General features: G+C 37.8%; 1 protein-coding gene across 3 annotated transcripts in view; it reads left to right on the top strand.

Annotated features, from left to right (window-relative positions):
• The window catches only part of TNPO1 (transportin 1), a 98888-nt gene that overhangs the window by 15332 nt on the left and 65268 nt on the right, over positions 1-18288 (top strand). The window contains exons 1-2 of one of the 3 annotated variants that reach the window (XM_011959280.1): positions 17871-18019; positions 18153-18266. In XM_011959280.1, the coding sequence (XP_011814670.1) occupies positions 18162-18266 (105 nt within the window). In that variant the 5' untranslated portion in view covers positions 17871-18019; positions 18153-18161. Of the gene's footprint in view, positions 1-17870; positions 18020-18152; positions 18267-18288 lie in introns of those variants that run through there. The other 2 variants (XM_011959281.1, XM_011959279.1) reach the window with 2 other exon arrangements.

Below are 18288 nucleotides of genomic sequence, written 5' to 3'. Positions count from 1 at the left end.
TGTCAACATGAATTTCATATTATTAATATATTAAAAATGATTTTGTATATACAAGGTATCAGAACAGTAATCACAAGTGTAGAATGTGTAATAACTCCTGTTATCTAAGTAAAACTTCTGTTCTCTAATATTCAGGAAAGCCTTTCTCTGAAACTAGGTCTCTTAGATTATAAAACAATTTTTTGGTATAATGCTTGAGCTTTGCAAAAGTTGAATCCTTTTTTTTTATAACTATGAAGATGTTTTTGTTTTCAGTATTATCTTCATAGTATGTCTACTTATTTTGATTGTTGCATAATAGCTGCATCAGTTGAAGGTTATATTATTTGCCATATATTTATTGTTGATATTAGAAATAACCCTAGGATAAAATCTTTGAGTATAATACTGTCTTTTGTGTATTTAGGATTCTTAGGATACAGGCTCAGAAGTGTAATCATGAGGACAAAGTGTATAAAAATGTATATGGCTCAATATAGATTGTTGAGTTATTTCTTATAGGTCATTAGTTTTATACTACCATCAGTATTTTGTTAAAGTTGATTCATCATCTCCTCAGCAACATAGGATATTATCATTTCAAAATTATCTTTGCTAATTGGACTAAAACCGTTACTTTATTATTACATTTATTTGATTACTAGTAAGCTTCAGCATTTTCTCATGTTTGTTTAATGTTGTATTTCCTCCTGTGAATTTTCTTTCATGTGCTACTATTGGTTCTATATTAGCTTCCCAGAGAAGTTACTAATATATTGCTTTCTTGTTGGAATATTTTAGGAGCTCTCTTTTATACTTGTTCAAATAAAGCAGATATTCATCTACCATATTTGTCAACAGTGGTACCTCCTGGAAATGCCTAAGAGATGTTGTAGGTCCTTTGAGATATGGAATGTCTGAGTCTTGAGAACCAAGTACTACCTGAAAGCTAGCATCATAGTGAGAGTAAATTGCCACTTTCCCTACATCTTCTCCTGGTGTAAAGTGTTAGTAAAATGAATATTGTGAGGTGTTTTTTTCCCTTGATGGCATCAGTAGCAGTGATCGTCAGTGCTCAAAAACAAAATAGTGTAATTTGGAAAAGATGGGGGAAGATCGGAGAGGAGAGGGATAGAAGGAGATGGTGAAGGAATTCTGTTGTCCATAAAGAGGTGTACACCTGAACTGGCAGATGACTTTATTCTGGGTTTTCTCTACTTTTCCCACTCAGTTTACTCTCCACCCATCTGGGTATATTTATTAGACTTCGTACCTTTCAGAGACCTGCATGTCAGCTCTCGGATTTACATTGGTGTTCAAATTGAAGGAAATTAATTCCCATGGCAGTCATCAGCCTTCATTGTACCAACCCTGCAGTTCCTAGAGAACTCCCTGCTGCTGAAAACTGCCTTACTTCCTGATGGCTTTCTATCTCTAATCCATGAATGACTTAAAATAAACCTCCCCTTTTCTCTTGGACAATCTGAATTTGAGTTATTCCCCCTCTTGAAAATAAAAGAGCTTAATCAGGATAGCAATATTAGATAAAAATTCAAATGTATACCACATGATTGTATATATTACATAATTATATAATATATATATTATGACAAACTAGTCCCAAGATGTTTTTGCTTTAAGTGGAAGAAATTGAATATTTTAGGGAGTTCCTCTACCTCTACCTCCCTAAGTGCTGGGATTACAGGCATGAGCCACCGCACATAGCCCCTCTTAATTTGTAATGTTGATTTCTGGGTCTTGATTTCCCCATTTTTAAAATAAGAGGATTGGATAGATGTTGTCTAGTACTCATTACATTCTGAAGCTTAGATGCTATGATTGCCATTCTCTAATTACAGTTAAAGTGTAAGTTAACAAATTTTTATTTTGTGGGCTGAGGGGAATGAATGGACATGATATTCAATTGGCCAATAACTTAGTATCTCTATTTGCAAGACTAAAATAAACTTTTTAACCTAAGATTCAGTTTTAAGGGTCTATGCTTATAAACTGAACACTTTCTTAATGTGTACAGATTAACATTATCTTTTGTGTCTAGTGTAATTTCAGATTTCCTTCCCATCTCACATTTCATTCTGTTTTTTGTACTCATGAATTTTTATGTGTCTCATTAATCTTGGTTGAGCCTCAATGTTTCTTTATCCCAGTAACAGAAAAATAACGTAACACGGAATATATGCTGCTGTTTTTCATATTAAACTCTTCGTTGTGTGGTAGTCTATCATATGACATTAGTTCCCACTGATTTTTTTCCCACTTTTGGATCATCTCTATAGAATTTTCTTGTCCTATCCCTTTGCATAATATGAGGTCCACCCTCCATCAACTACACTCATGCATTTCAGTCAACGATGGACTACATATACAATGGTGGTCCCATAAGGTTATGATAGAGTGGAAAAGCTTCTATTGCCTCTTGATGTCATAATGCAATGCATGACTCATATGTCTGCGGTGGCACTGGTATAAATAAACCTGCACTGCCAGTTGTATAAAAATATAGCACATATGATTATGCACAATACATAATACTTGATAATGATAGTAAATAACTATTACTGGTTCGTGTATTTACTGTATTATTGTTATTTTAGAGTGTACTTCTACTTATTTTTTTAAAAGTCAATTGTAACGCCACCTCAGGCAGGTCCTTCAGGAGGGATTCTAGAAGAAGGCATTGTTGTCATGGGAGATGACAGCTTCATGCTTGTTATTGCCCCTGAAGACCTTCCAGTGGGACAAGATACAGAGGTGGAAGACAGTGGCATTGATGACACTGACCCTGTGCAGGCCTAGGCCAATATGTGTGTTCGTGTCTTCATTTTTAACAAAACAGTTTAAAAAGTAAAACAAAAATTAATATAAAAAAGTGTATAGAATAAGGATATAAAGAGAAAATATTTTTGTATAGCTGTACAGTGTTTGTGTTATAAGCTAAGTATTAAAAGAGTCAAAATTTTTAAATATCTGAAGTTCATAAAGTAAAAAGTTACAGTAACAGCTAAGGTTAATTTATTATTGAAGAAAGAAAATGTTTATTAAGTACCATAGTGTACAGTATCATCCTAGGCCTTTGCATTTACTCACCACTCACTCTCTGACTCACCCAGAGCAACTTCTAGTCCTGTAAGCTCCATTCATGGTAAGTCCCTTATAGTGATAAACCTTTTTTTTTAATCTTTTATGCTTTTTATGCTTTATTTTCTATTTTTATGCTTTTTTTACTGTACCTTTTGTATATTTACATATGCGTAGATACACAAATACTTACCATTGTGTTACCACTGCCTGCAATATTCAGTACAGCAACATGCTATACAGGTTTGTGGCCTAGCAGACAAGCTATACCGTATAACCTAGGTGTGTAGTAGGCTATAACATGTAGGTTTGTGTAAGCACACTCTATGATGTTAACTACAGCAAGGAAATTGCCTAACAATGGATTTCTCAGACTGTATCCCTGTCCTTAACTGACACGTGACTATACTTAGTTTTTGCCCTTATACAATTTTTGTACTGATTAAATTCATATCTGCTTTAATGTCCACCACTTGATTTCCATTTGTTTCTTTGTTCGTATTCTTCCAATGTTTCTGTTTTGATTTTTCTACTTTAGAATATCACCTGCCTTAGTCTGTTCCTGTTGCAAAATACCTTAGACTGGGTAATTTATAAAATAATAAAAATGTATTTCTCATAGTACTACACAGGCTGGGAAGTCCAGCCAATTTGATGTCTAGTGAAGGCTTGCCCTCTGCTTCATAAATGGCACCTTCTTGCTGCATCCTCACATGGAAGAAGAGATGAACACTGTGTTCTCACATGGTGGAAGGCGAGCAGAAAGGCCAAACTGGCTCCATTTGGTAAGGGTATTAATCCCATTAATGAGGGCAGAACTCTCATGACCTAATCACTTCCTAAAGGCTCCACCTGTTAATATTGTTGCATTGAGGATGAAGTTTCAAGATGAATTTTGGAAGGAAACATTCAAATCATAGCATTTTGCCCCAGCCCCACAGAATTAATGTGCTTCTGTGAAAATACATTCATTCTATCCCAATAGCCCCAGAAGTCTTACCTCATTCCAGCATTAATTCAAAAGTCTGAAGCCCAGAATCTCATCTAAATCAGGTATGGGTGAGGCCCAAAGTATGATTCATCTTGAGGCAAATTGCTGTCCAGCTATGAGCCTGCAAAACCAAGTAAGCCCAAGATCCAAGAAGGCAAACAAGATTAAATCTTAAGGTTCCAGAATAATCTTTGTGTTGCCTTCCAGATACAGTTGGGTAGGGGTTGGGCCCCCAAGGCTCCAGGTCACCCTGCCCCCATGGCTTTGCTGGGCACAACCTATACTGCAGCTGTCATGAGTTAAGAGTCTACTGCCTGTGGTTCTCCCAAGCTGGAATTGCATTCCAGTGGCTCTTTCAGTCTAAGAAGATCCATTCCAACAGTTCCATTAGGTATTGCCCTTGTGTAGGCTCTCTGCTGTATCCTCGCTACCATAGCTCCACTAGGCAGTGCCCTAGTGGGGCCTCTCTGCAGTGACCCCACCCTGTGATGGTGCTCTGCCTGAGCCCCAGGGTTTTTCAGGGTATTCTTTGAAATCTAGATGAGGTAACAGTGCTCCCACAGCTTGTGCATTCTGTGCAACTGCAGAGTTAGCACCATGTAGACACCACCAAGGTTTACCACCTGTGTCCTCTGGAGGGGTGATCTGAGCTGAACCTCGGTGTGGTTGAGCCACAGCTAGGGTAGCCAGGGAGTGCTGCACTACAATGTGGGTAGCAGAGCCTTGAAATCATTCTGTTCCCAAGGCCCTGGCATTCCGGGCTTATAATAGGCAAGATAGTCGCAACCACCTCAGAAATGCCTTTTGGTTCATTTGTCCATTATCTTGATGAATAGCACCTAGCTTCTTTCTGTCCGTACTAATCTTATCAAACATTCAGGTTGAGAATTTGCCTTCTTTAAGTTCTGCCTGCCTTTTAGTTACAAATTCCATCTTTAATTTGTTTCTCTCTTCCTACATCTTACTATAAGCAGTCAAGAGAAGCCAATGCCACACGTTGAACACTTTGTCAAATATCCTATTTCATCATTCTTAAGTTCTGCCTTCCACAAAACACTAGGACAGGAACACAATTCAGCAAAGTTATTTGCCCCTTTGCAACAAGAATGGCCTTTCCTGCAGTTTCCAATAACATACTCCTCATATCTGTCTCAGAGACCTTATCAGAATAGGCTTTACTGTCTGTATTTCTACCAATACAGACAGGACCACTTAAGAAATCTCTAAGAGGATTGAGGCGTGTCATGCAGCTCTCCTCTTCAGAGCCCTTACCAGAATAGCCCTTTACCATCCAACCTCTACCCATTACCCAATTGCAAAGCCACTTCCACATTTTTAGGTATTTCTTACAGTAGCACCTCACTTCTTGGTTCCAATTGCTGTCTTAGTCCAATCCTGTGTTATAAAAAAATACTTTAGATTGGGTAATTTATGAGAAATATAAATATATTTCTCACACTTCTAGAGGCTGGGAAGTTCAAGTTCAAGGCACCAGTGAATTAGGTGTGTCATGAAATCTCACTTTCTGATTCGTAGGTGACACCTTGCAGCATCCTCACATGGATGAGGGAACAACACTGTTTCCTCACATGGCTGAAGGGGAGCAGCAGGGCCAAATAGATTCCCTCAAGCCCTTTTATAAGGGCATTAATTCCATTCACGAGGGCAGAGCCCTCATGACAATGACAGTCACCTCCCAAAGTCCCCACCTCTTAATACTGTCGCATTTGGAATTAAGTTTCAACATGAATTTTGGAGGGATACAAACATTAAACCATAGCATCAGTTCATTTAAATGACAAGTTAAACAGCCCATTTTGATGCATATTCTTTTTTTTTTTTTTTTTTGAGACGGAGTCTTGCTCTGTCGCCCGGGCTGGAGTGCAGTGGCCGGATCTCAGCTCACTACAAGCTCCGCCTCCCGGGTTTACGCCATTCTCCTGCCTCAGCCTCCCCAGTAGCTGAGACTACAGGCGCCCGCCACCTCGCCCGGCTAGATTTTTGTATTTTTTAGTAGAGACGGGGTTTCACCGTGTTAGCCAGGATGGTCTCGATCTCCTGACCTCGTGATCCGCCCGTCTCGGCCTCCCAAAGTGCTGGGATTACAGGCTTGAGCCACCGCGCCCGGCCTTGATGCATATTCTTTGATTGCACAAAAATAATCTAAGAAATCTTCATCCTATTGTTATCTGATGGTACGAGCTGCCATCAGTAAATCTGGGTCTTAATGACAATTTTAGTTGGGAGTGTAGCGTGCAGGGAACGAACATTAAGTACTGACTATTGTGGCACTTTACGTTCTCATTTAATCTTCTCATCAACCCCATTTCACAGATGATTAAACTGTGGCTCAAAAGATTGGGCAATTTTCCTAAAAAAGACAGCGTCAATAATTAACAGAACTGGGATTTGAGCCAATGAATGCATGACTCTAGAACCCATGCTTCCTCTACTCCATCTTGTTGCTTACCAGCAACAAGTAATGTGGAACAAGATTCAGTTCAGGAACTAAACTTGTAAAAATTGATTCCCTTTCAAAAGTTTTTTCTGCTGTGTCTATCTTTTCATAACTGAAATTTGACTAATATATGCCCCTGTTGTATGTGAGATTTCTGTGAAGAAATGTATGGTTAGGTAAAACGTAATGTTAATCAGCCTACTAACCACTTAACTTTTTTTAACCTTCCTATTTTGCTGTCTAAACTGCTCTGATCCTTTTCTCATTCAACCCTTACCAATAAATACAGTGCTATGTTCCTTTTTCTGCAACACTTGAAAATGTGAAATACTGAATCCATACATTATACTTAATCAAGGACAGCTTTGGACATGAATAAGACATTTCTGGATCCCTCTCACTTCAGAACTTCTGGAGCAAGCTAATGGCAATAAAACAGTATACTTGTAGTTATCAAAATGAGCTATAACGGTTATCCCAATGTGCTAATTTTTTTTAAATTATCAACTTGGCTTCCTATCAACTGTTTAGGTATGTCTCACTTTATTAATACGTAAAGTGGATTCTAAAATAATTGAATCATACCTTTTATTGACTTACAATTTCAGAAGTGTTTCACAGGAAAATATTTGGCTATTTGCATCATAGCCTTTTTTACCAGCTCTTTAAATTCAGTAAGTATAGCTATAATTAGTAACTTGCCTGGTGCTCATATTTTGTCATTCAGTGCCATTATTTTACCTAGAGTACTACAGCTTGTCTCCACCTTTTATGCATATCATCATATAAATCAGCAAATGTATAATCAGTGTAGAGCAGTGTTACTTGAAGACAGGCTACTCTTTTAATTGATGGTACTTGCATATTGAATGAACTATGAATTAAAGGAATAGTTTGGAGTAGTAGAAACATTCGACCAGAAATAGACATTCATTCCAACCCAATTCTTAGCATTTACCAGCTGAGCAATTTTTGGCAAGTGACTTAATATCACTGAGACAGTTTCCTCAACTCACGGGGTAGTTCTGAAAATTAAATGAGGTAAAATGTGAAAGTACTTTGAAACTTTTTAAGCACTGTGTTTACTTAAAACCACTTGGCAATGTTCTGAAAGGAAATTTATAATCATGGTATAATACTTAAAGAAGACTTTTAAAAAGCTTTTTTTCTTAAGTCTGTGTCACAGAAATGAAAACTGTTGGACTAGGGTTAACAATAGGCAGTGACAGTAATCCATTGAACTACTTAAAAACTAACTCTTCAGTTGAATGTAGCAGTGGGACAATCCCTAGTAAAGCACATTAATAAATCCTATGATACTAAGAGAATCAGGGACCTAATTATTTTGATTAATTGGTTTTTAATGTGTAGGCTTATTAAAAGAGTTTAGTTTTATGAATGACTTAATATTGCCATTTGAAGAAAGATCTAGTTATTCACAAGATAAGTTGATTTGATATACAAATTTAAATCATATTTTGCCAGTTAAGGATCATAATTTTCTAGTGTGTGTTGTTGTTATTTACTGGAGATAAACTTCCCCCAAAACTTACTTTTCCCAAGTTCCCATTTCTGTCTTATAACTTAAGTGGAACTTCTTACCCATTCTCTGTCACTGTTAAATTACAAAGTAAATAAACATTGTACTTATCCTTACTAGGAAGTACAAATTATTGTGTAACTTCAAACAGTATGTTCATATGTTTTGGTTTTCATCAAAGACTTTTTTAGTGATTAGTAATGTTTCTCATATGAATTGGTGCAGTCTGCATTCTGTTCTCTCTTTCTGCTTTCTGTCATTTCTAGTACAGCTAGAACACCACTGCTTAAAGAGTAAGAAATAATGGAAATTAATCCAGTCTGTCACAGATGGACATTTGGGTTGATTCCAAGTCTTTGCTATTGTGAATAGTGCCGCAATAAACATACGTGTGCATGTGTCTTTGTAGTAGAATAATTTATAATCCTTTGGGTATATACCCAGTAGTGGGATGGCTGGGTCATATGGTACATCTAGTTCTAGATCCTTGAGGAATCGCCATACTGTTTTCCATAATGGTTGAACTAGTTTACAATCCCACCAACAGTGTAAAAGTGTTCCTATTTCTCCACATCCTCTCCAACACCGGTTGTTTCCTGATTTTTTAATGATGGCCATTCTAACTGGTGTGAGATGGTAGCTCATTGTGGTTTTGATTTGCATTTCTCATGTGGCACATATACACCATGGAATTCTATGCAGCCATAAAAAAGGATGAGTTTGCGTCCTTTGTAGGGACATGGATGCAGCTGGAAACCATCATTCTTAGCAAACTATCACAAGAAGAGAAAACCAAACACCGCATGTTCTCACTCATAGGTGGGAACTGAACAATGAGATCACTTGGACTCAGGAAGGGGAACATCACACACTGGGGCCTATCATGGCGGGGGGGGGGGGGGAGGGATTGCACTGGGGAGTTATACCTGATATAAATGATGAATTGATGGGTGCTGACGAGTTGATGGGTGCAGCACACCAACATGGCACAAGTATACATATGTAACAAACCTGCACGTTATGCACATGTACCCTAGAACTTAAAGTATAATTAAAAAAAAAAAAAAAGAAATAATGGAAATTGCCAGGAGCAGATATATTGATTTAATATAATGGTTCTCAACTGGCTATAAGTTCCCAGTAATTATAATGTGTAGTCAGGGTTGAGAACCACTGATTTATGTTGCTTAAACGTACATGCAGAGTGAGACCAACTGCGAAGGTTAAATCTGTTTTAGAACTCAACGGGGAGTTGGTGTTTTGAGGGTGACAATGAGATAACCAAAAGTTAAATGTATGGGAAGTATTACTCCTATCAGCCTTTCATTTTCATTAAAAATGAAAAAACTGTGCTCTGAAAAGCAAGGTGCAGTTATCATATCTGAAGTAATTGACCTGAAGTAGACATTCTTCAAGAGAGCTGTTGAATTATTGGTGATGCACGGAATAGAAAGGGAAAGAGTAGTATAACGCAGACCATTCATAGTCTGCCCACTGTTAAGTTCTCTAAGGGTTAGTCACATGTTCGTGGGGTGGCAGAACAAGAATAATATGGTAAAGTAGTTCAGTGCATGGGCTCTGGAGTTGGGTGCATCTGGGCTTGAGTCCTGGCTTTGCTCATTACTGTGTGATCTTGGACACATAGCTTAAGTTCTCTTAAGCCTGTTCCTCTTCTGTAAATGGGAGATAATCATAGTACATATTCACGGAATTAAATGAGATCATGTATTTAAAGAATTTAACATAATAACTGGCACATGGAAGGACCCATTAATGATAACAGGGTTGCTGTTATTAGTAGGCATGGTTCAGACTTTGGAATCACACAAGTTTGGTTTTGAATGCCTACTCTGCCATATACTAGCTGGGCAAGCTACTTAATCTCTCTGAAACTCGGTTAATATAAAATGGAGTTAACATCTACCTCATAGTGCTGTTGTGAATATTAAATGGGCTAAAGTATAGGAAGTGTCTGGTTATAGATTGGGTCAAATTTTGAGACCAAGATTTCCTTCTTATCACTCAAATTTGATACCACACTCTTTTTTCTTTTTTTAATGTTGATTTGTAAACTTTAGCATTTGGTAAGCACGTCTAGTCATCTTCAAAGTTCTTCCAGAAAAGGCAGAATACATTTATTCAAACTTTTCTTAGTACCTATTTTCCATTTTCTGCGTTCTGTTAATCTCTCAGCTCTTAGACGACAATAACTTTGTGATGCCAGAAAGTTAAAATTTTAATGTCTTAGCCTAATTTTTTCAAATGTTGAACTAGATGATTTACCCATCAGTCTCAATCAAGGATGATTTAAAACCCATGTGCCTAGCACTGTGGAACATGAGTTATGGTCCCTGCCCTTCTAATCTAGTTGAGCTCATTTCTGCAACTAATATGAGCTCAACAGTTCGTTTTGCATTTTCTTCTCTTCTTTCTTGATCCATAACCTCTGATTTTAGACTCTCTTTCTCTCTCTCTTTTTTTTTTTTTTTTTGAGACCAAGTTTCCCTCTTGTTGCCCAGGCTGGAGTGCAATGGCACAATCTTGGCTCACTGCAACCTCCACCTCCTGAGTTCAAGAGATTCTCCTGCCTCAGCCTCCCTAGTAGGCATTACAGGCACCCGCCACCAAGCCCAGCTAATTTTTTGTATGTTTAGTAGAGACGGGATTTCTCCATGTTGGCCAGGCTGGTCTCGAACTCCTGACCTCAGACGATCCACCTGCCTCAGCCTCCCAAAGTGCTGGGATTATAGGCATGAGCCACCGGGCCCGGCTCATTATAGACTTTTTTTTCCCTACCTCCCGGGTTCCAGCGATTCTCCTGCCTCAGCCTCCTGAGTAGCTGAGATTACAGGGGCATGCCACCATGCCTGGCTAATTTTTGTAGTTTTTAGTAGAGACGGGGTTTCACCAGGTTGGTCAGGCTGATCTCGAACTCCTGACCTCAGGCGATCTACCTGCCTCAGCCTCCCAAAGTGCTGGGATTACAGGCATGAGCCACCACGCCCAGCCTATGGACTTTCTTAAAGGCCTTTCTAGTTCCACTGATAGCTATAATTTAACAAGTTTGTCAACATTTTGATGCATCATTAGGTGCCTGTAAACTTTTCTTTCTTTCCCTTCATACCTGAACTTTGGTTCAATTTCTCATAAAAGTTTTATTAAATACTTACATTCTTTAAATAGCATGCTCTTTTTAGATCATTGGATAGCTCTGATTTTTTTTCTGTCCTTGCTCATCATAGCATTTTTCTGTTAAAAAAAAAAAAAAAAGTGTAAGAGAGACATTTTCTGTGGAAGTCTGCATATCTGATTCACATTCAGCAAATTTCTTATCTGCTTGTCAAAAATAATACTTGCTACCTACTTACAACAGAGGGGTGTTGTGAAGATTTTATTTATAATGTTTTTAACTCATTTACTCAATGCTATGGAAATATCTCATTTTTATTATATTGTCATACTATATACATACTACTGGTTTTTTAGATCTATTATGACTTTTATGATGGTGAAGTGTGATTTTACTTTTTTCTTTTACCTCACCACAAAGGTATCAAAATATATGTTCTTTAGTATGCAAATGGTTGTATCTATGAGTAGTTTGCCAGTTTATAGAAATTGATGTTTCTTTTGGAAAGGCAGTATATCAGGGGCTTCCAGACTGGACACTGGAGCCAGCTTAGTTGGGTTTGAATCATGGCTCTGGCAATTACTAGCTGAACAACCTTAGGCAGGTAACTTCTCTGTGCCTCAATGTACTTATTTGTAAAATATAATTAATAAAGCAGCATCATAGAGTTGTGAAGTGCTTAGAACATTGCTTGGTACTCAAAAAATATTAGCTATCACTATTACTAACAAAATAGTGCACGTGTTTAAGTCTTCGATATTTAACTACCAGAGTTTTTGGTAGCATCTTGATTCTCTGAAACATGACTGCCCTTCCCCTAACAAACTGTAATTTCATTTTATGTGCAGATTGGACAGTTAGGTCTTCTATGGCTCCTCTTGCCCTCATTGCAAACTGATGGGTTTTAAAAATCATTTTTATTGAAATATGAAACATTCTAAAAATTAACATAATATTGAAGCTATAGAGCAAAAGATGAACCTCTCCTTCACCATTTTTGCTTTCTAGGAGGATTAATTCTTTTCCAGACTTGTATTTGATCATGTTTTTTATCAGTTTAAAACCTCTTTCACAAACTTTGTATTATCCTTAAGATAGTCCAAGCTTCCTAACATCATCTATGAGATCCTCCCAGCCTCACTTTTGCATTTTGGTAATTCCTGTTAGGTTTCTGATAAAGAGTCATTTCCTCAAGGAAGTCCTTTCCTGACCTCTTAATTGGGTTAGCATAATGTCTTCACAGCCCTTTGTACTTTCCCTGCCATAGTCATTCTCCACTGAGGCAGTGCTGCTCTCTGGAGGTGTCCTAGTGACTGGGAGGTGCTCTTGTCATTTACTGGGCAGGGCTGAGAGGTGCTAGATGTTCACCATGAAGAATTGTCCTAGTTTTGTATGACTTGTAAATGTCTCATTAGATAATCACAAAGGTGTGAAAAATCTGTTTATAGATATCAGAGCCAAGAGCCTAACTCAATTTTACATATACACATGGAACTTTTTGCAGAGTTTTAATATATGTTGAATTTTCTAGGAATAAAAACTACTATGGCCAGGCAGGGTAGCTCACACCTATAATCCCAGCACTTTAGGAGGCTGAGGCAGGCAGATCACTTGAGGTCAGGAGTTCCAGACCAGCTTGGACAACATCGTGAAACCCTGTCTCCGCTAAAAATTCAAAAATTAAGCGAGCATGGTAGCACACACCTGTAATCCCAGCTACTTGGGCAGCTTAGGCAAGAGAATTGTTTGAACCTGGGAGGCGGAGGTTGCAGTGAGCTGAGATCGCACCACTGCACTCCAGCCTGGGTGACAGAGCAAGATTCTGTCTCAAAACAAAAACGAAAACAAAAACAAAAACAAAAAACTACCATGTTATTGAAGGACAATTGTACCTTGTTTTGTTTGGATCCTTACCAAGAGTTGTTTACCATTTTGGGAAATGACGTCACTAATAGCAACATTTCTCACATTCATAGTGATTCAGCATATAGATGGAAACATCTAACTTTGAATTTAGTTGAAATTAGACGGAAAACATTTTAATTGAACCAGATGGGGAGAAAATGCATCTCTCCTGGTGGAATGTATTTGCTTTTTTTCTCTTTTCCTATTGTACTTTATCATATACTTCTTTCATTGACAGCTCATCTGCCTCTCTCACCAAATGAGAACTTAGTGGGGATAAAAACTATATTTTACTTATCTTTGAATCTCCAAAATTCACTGAGCACATGGTAGTTGTTCAACTTAATATTTACTCAGTTGAATTAATAGCAACAACAGTAGCGTTTATTCAACAACTATTTGTTGAATCAGACTCTGCTAGGCAGAGTGAAAAGACACTGTCCCTGCTCTCAAGGAACTCGTGATCTATTGCTAGGACAGATCTAGAAATAATTATAATACCATATGACAGTTTCTAGAATGGAAATAGCTATAAACCATAGATCTGTAGTGAAAAATAATCTTAAGTCTTGTAGGGAGATCTTGGAATAATGACACAGAAGAGAAATAGTATCCAGTATCAATCATAGTGCCAAGAAAGACTCTCAATAAATATTCAGAAAATCAGTGAATGAGGGTAGCTCTAAAGAGTGAGAAGGAGTTTGCCAATTGGTCAGATTTAAAGAGGGCGTTCCCAGCAGGAAATCCCTATGCAAAGGCTCAGAGGTAGGAGAGGTGCAGGAAAAGATGATGGAGCATAAAGTTGGAGGTTGAGTCATAGATAAAAATGTCCCTGAAGGTAATGAACCAGATCATGAAGAGACTTCTTCCATGAAAAGAAGTTATATTTTATCTTGCAGATGCTAGAAAGCCATTCATTTAACTATTAAAACTACTGTTTTTCAAATTACATATATTGTGTGCCAGATACCTATGATCTGCATACAGAGGTAGTGTATTCCCATGTTACGGTTGGGAAACTAAGACTCAGATGAATTAACTTGCCCAGGTTTTCACTGCTACCAAGTGGAAGAACTAGACTTCAAACATAGGTCAGTAGAGTCCACATCTCCAGTCTGCTTTTTAAACTATATTTTACAGACTATCCAGCAAGGAAGACGCTATATATTTTTACTTTCTTTTCAGCCAGTCTGGCTTCTTTACCTCACATGATTCTCAGCTGTAACAAATTCAAAATGTTTATGTAAATTTAAGTTAAAAACTTACTCATAAGTAAGCTCTAGTCTTCTGAAAGTCCAAAATGGTATCGCAGTAACTCCCCACTTGCAGGCTACTTTTTATTCTGGGACTGTCTTCTATCTTGTTTTTCAAGTAACTGTATTTTGGCTTGTTTAAATGCCTTTTTTTTTTTTTTGTCACCCTTGAATGTCATGGGCCAATCAGGCATAAGTTGTAAAATTAAGTTGTAAAATTAATATTAGTGTAGTATGGAGTATCATCTAAAGGAGCGAAATTTGAAGTACTACTTCCTTTTTTTGAGACATTTAGAAAGCTGAGCCTTCAACATGCAAAAAGAATACTCCAGGTAATATTTAAATTTTATAAGAAAATCCAATATTGATCTTGATATTCTATTTAATTAATATAAATGTAGTTTGCTAGTTAAATAAATGATTTCTACTTCATATAATAATCCTGATGTGCTTGGTTAGCTTGAAGTACTTCGGATATTATCTAATTAACCCTGTAATGTCTGGCTAGCCCAGGGTATAAGATTCTTCCTTATTTTAATGGCTTTTAAAATATGGTAAGTTTTGGAGATGGATGCCACTGAACTGTATACTTAAAATGGTATATGTTATGTATGTAGATTTTATCACAATTTTTATTTTTATTTTATTTATTTTTTTTTTTTGAGACGGAGTCTCGCTCTGTCGCCCAGGCTGGAATGCAGTGGCCGGATCTCAGCTCACTGCAAGCTCCACCTCCGGGGTTTACGCCATTCTCCTGCCTCAGCCTCCCAAGTAGCTGAGACTACAAGCGCCCGCCACCTCGCCCGGCTAGTTTTTTGTATTTTTTAGTAGAGACGGGGTTTCACCGTGTTAGCCAGGATGGTCTCGATCTCCTGACCCCGTGATCCGCCCGTCTCGGCCTCCCAAAGTGCTGGGATTACAGGCTTGAGCCACCGCGCCCGACCTTTATCACAATTTTTAAAAAGATGTGATAGAGAAGTTCAAAGTGGCCTAAGATCTCTTACCAAGCAGTTATCTGAATCAAATATTCTTAAGAGCCTTTTGTTACAGATAATTTGAGTAAAGTGTGGGGAAACACCTATTCTGTCATCATAGGCTGATCAAATTAAATGTTCTTAATACTAAGCTGTTTGAAAAGAAAACCCTATTTGACGACAGAAATAAAGAAGGAAGCATGTTATTGGCCTGATATTATGGTGCAGCCATCCTCAGGATGGATGTGATAATGAAGATGCCTTTCAGACTTGACTGCTATTGGTCCCTTGTTTTAGTTTCTTATTTAAAAGGACAGCTAGGGGGTTAAGTGGGCTATCTGAATGTCACCTCAGCACGTAGGGTATGCCTGGTAGCAGCTCCAACTCTAATATTACTAAGGCTCAGACTTTAAGTTCCCCACCCCCACTAGTATCAGGGGAAATCAAATTGTCATTGGTTAGCTTCATGAAAATTCGAATAATGTGCTGGTGGAGATAAAGGAAACATTCATATTGTTGGCGTGTGTGAATTGTATAACTTTTTGGAAAATAATTTGGTAGTAACTGTTTAAAATTTTTAAATTCACATACTTTTTGGCCTAATAACCCTGTCAGGTTGCCACTATTATGTAGGGACATTGGTACAAGAATTTTTTTACTGTGTTGTTGGTAGTGGCAAAAAAGTAGAAGCAGTCTGGAAGCCAATCAGGAGATGGTTGAACAAATTATGCTCTATCCATTCTCAAGACCAATGTGCATCTATTAAAAGGTGAGTTAAATTTGTGTGTATTGGCCTGGAATTATGGCCATGTCATATTATGTGTAAAAAAACATTGTTGAGTTAATATTAGTGTAGTATGGAGGATGATCTTAAAAAAAGAGGAAAACATATATATGAGATTAGACTGTAGAAAGATTCACATAAAACTGATAAAACGGATTCTCTAGGGAGCGTGGAGATAGGATTGAATTAACTTGTCTTATACGACCATGTTGTTTGATTTATTATAATATTTGTAGTTTTTTAAAAGTTTCTGAAGTTAAGAGAGGGAAGGGGAGAAATCTATAGTGATAGAAATTATACTGGGGATTACTTTGAGAAGGGTTGATGGCTGGGACTGGACACAAAAGAAACCTCTTCGTACTCAGCGATCTCTTGAACTGGGTGTTGGTTACACAGATGGGTTCACTTTGTAAAAATCCATCTATGGATTATATGCTTATCATTTGTACAATTTTGTGTCTATATTGTATCAAATAAAAGTATATAAAAATAAATGATGACATAGTGGTACAATGGAATACTATTAACTTTTTATTGAAATATTTTCAATAAATATTTAATGATATATGAAGTCAGGCAAGAAACAGGACAGTCCCATTATTATAAAATATAATGTACATAAAAAATAGAATGAAGACTAGAATAAAAAACACTACAGCATTAATACATTGTATGTCTGGATGGTGGTGATTTTGTTTTGGGTTTTTTTTAAGAACAGTTTATTAGATTGGGCCATTTATGAAGTCATTAGAACTTGGTGAGCAAAGTCAGATTACAGGATATTAAGCAGAAAAATAAGAGTGAAAGAGAGAGGAAAAGGCATTTTAAAAAAGAAAGAAAAAGCTAACGAGAGGTGAAAAGGTAGTAGTTTGTCTAAACCCTACTAGCAAGGGACTTTTCATGTTAAAAATCCTCTCCTTTATCAAACTGTTTGATTTTTACAAATAAGTCATGCTTGATACTTACATTTTGTTGTTTTTGTTTAAGCATTTAGTTTTAGTGATAAATGTCATTAATAGCTTCAGTTGACTGTAGCAGATGCAACTCATAGTAGCTTTAAAAACCTATATTCGTGTCTCAGCCTTCACTGATTAAGTGTGGCTGTTTGCTCAGATCTTTTTTCGCCTTAGTTGCCACATCGAGGCAAATAATACCTCACTAGGTTGTAATGAGAAGCAAATGAGAAACTGTAGTATGTGAAAATACTTTAATGGAATTAAACACTACCCAGTTGTAAAATTACATTATTTTTCTTGTATTTCCTTCGACCCAAAGTCCTTACTTATGGAATGTAGTTAGTTCATAATGGAATTTATTTCACTTAATAGGAGTTCAAAAGTTGAAGTTTATGCAGGAATACATTTTTTTTTTAGTCAGGTTCTGCAGATGTTGCATTTAATGGTTTTTGAGATGTGGGTTGTGATTGCATCAATATTTTAGACTATTTTTAGTGCTTTATATATCAAATTGAATTGTAAACATATTTATTGCTTCTAATTATTGCTGAACTGTCAGGGAAATTAACAACCTTTTTACCCTATTTCAATCATTTTGCGTTAATTCGCCATGTGTATGTAAAATAATATACCAAAAACAGATCTCTTCAGGTGTTTCGCAGGGGTTTTGATAAGGACTTGACTTTTTATTAGCCCTTAAGTCAGTAGTAATCTTCTGGACGGAATTAAGAGATGGGTTGGGTTGGAGAAAACTGCGTGGCACTAGGACCCAGGGGGCTCCCGTGAGCGGATCTTGGGGCCAGATTGCAAATTCGCGGTGACTCAGTCTGGTCGGCTGCTTGCGCTCGGCGGCCGCGGCGGCAGCAGCAGCAGACGTTGGCGGCCGGGCTGCCAGGAGCAGTTCCGCCGGGTTTCACTGTCCGAGAGTTCCTTCGGGGCACCCCAGGCAGGTCCGCGGCGTCTGGGGAGCGCTGGGGTTGTGGTGGCTGGGAGAACGGGTCCCCTGCGCGCGGGAAGCCTCCGGGCCTGTGCACCGGGAGTAACATTTGCTCCGTCTCTTCCTGTGTCTGGCTTTATTTGCAGCAAACCAAGATGGAGTATGAGTGGAAACCTGACGAGCAAGGGCTTCAGCAAATCTTGCAGCTGTTGAAGGAGTCCCAGTCCCCAGACACCACCATCCAGAGAACCGTGCAACAAGTATCCTTTCCGAGGCCTGGCC

Source organism: Colobus angolensis, unplaced genomic scaffold, assembly GCF_000951035.1.
Source record: "Colobus angolensis palliatus isolate OR3802 unplaced genomic scaffold, Cang.pa_1.0 Scaffold49, whole genome shotgun sequence".
In the NCBI taxonomy this organism is placed as follows: Eukaryota; Metazoa; Chordata; class Mammalia; order Primates; family Cercopithecidae; genus Colobus; species Colobus angolensis.
Note: the sequence above shows the minus strand (reverse complement) of the source record. Positions and strands in the feature narration are given on the sequence as shown.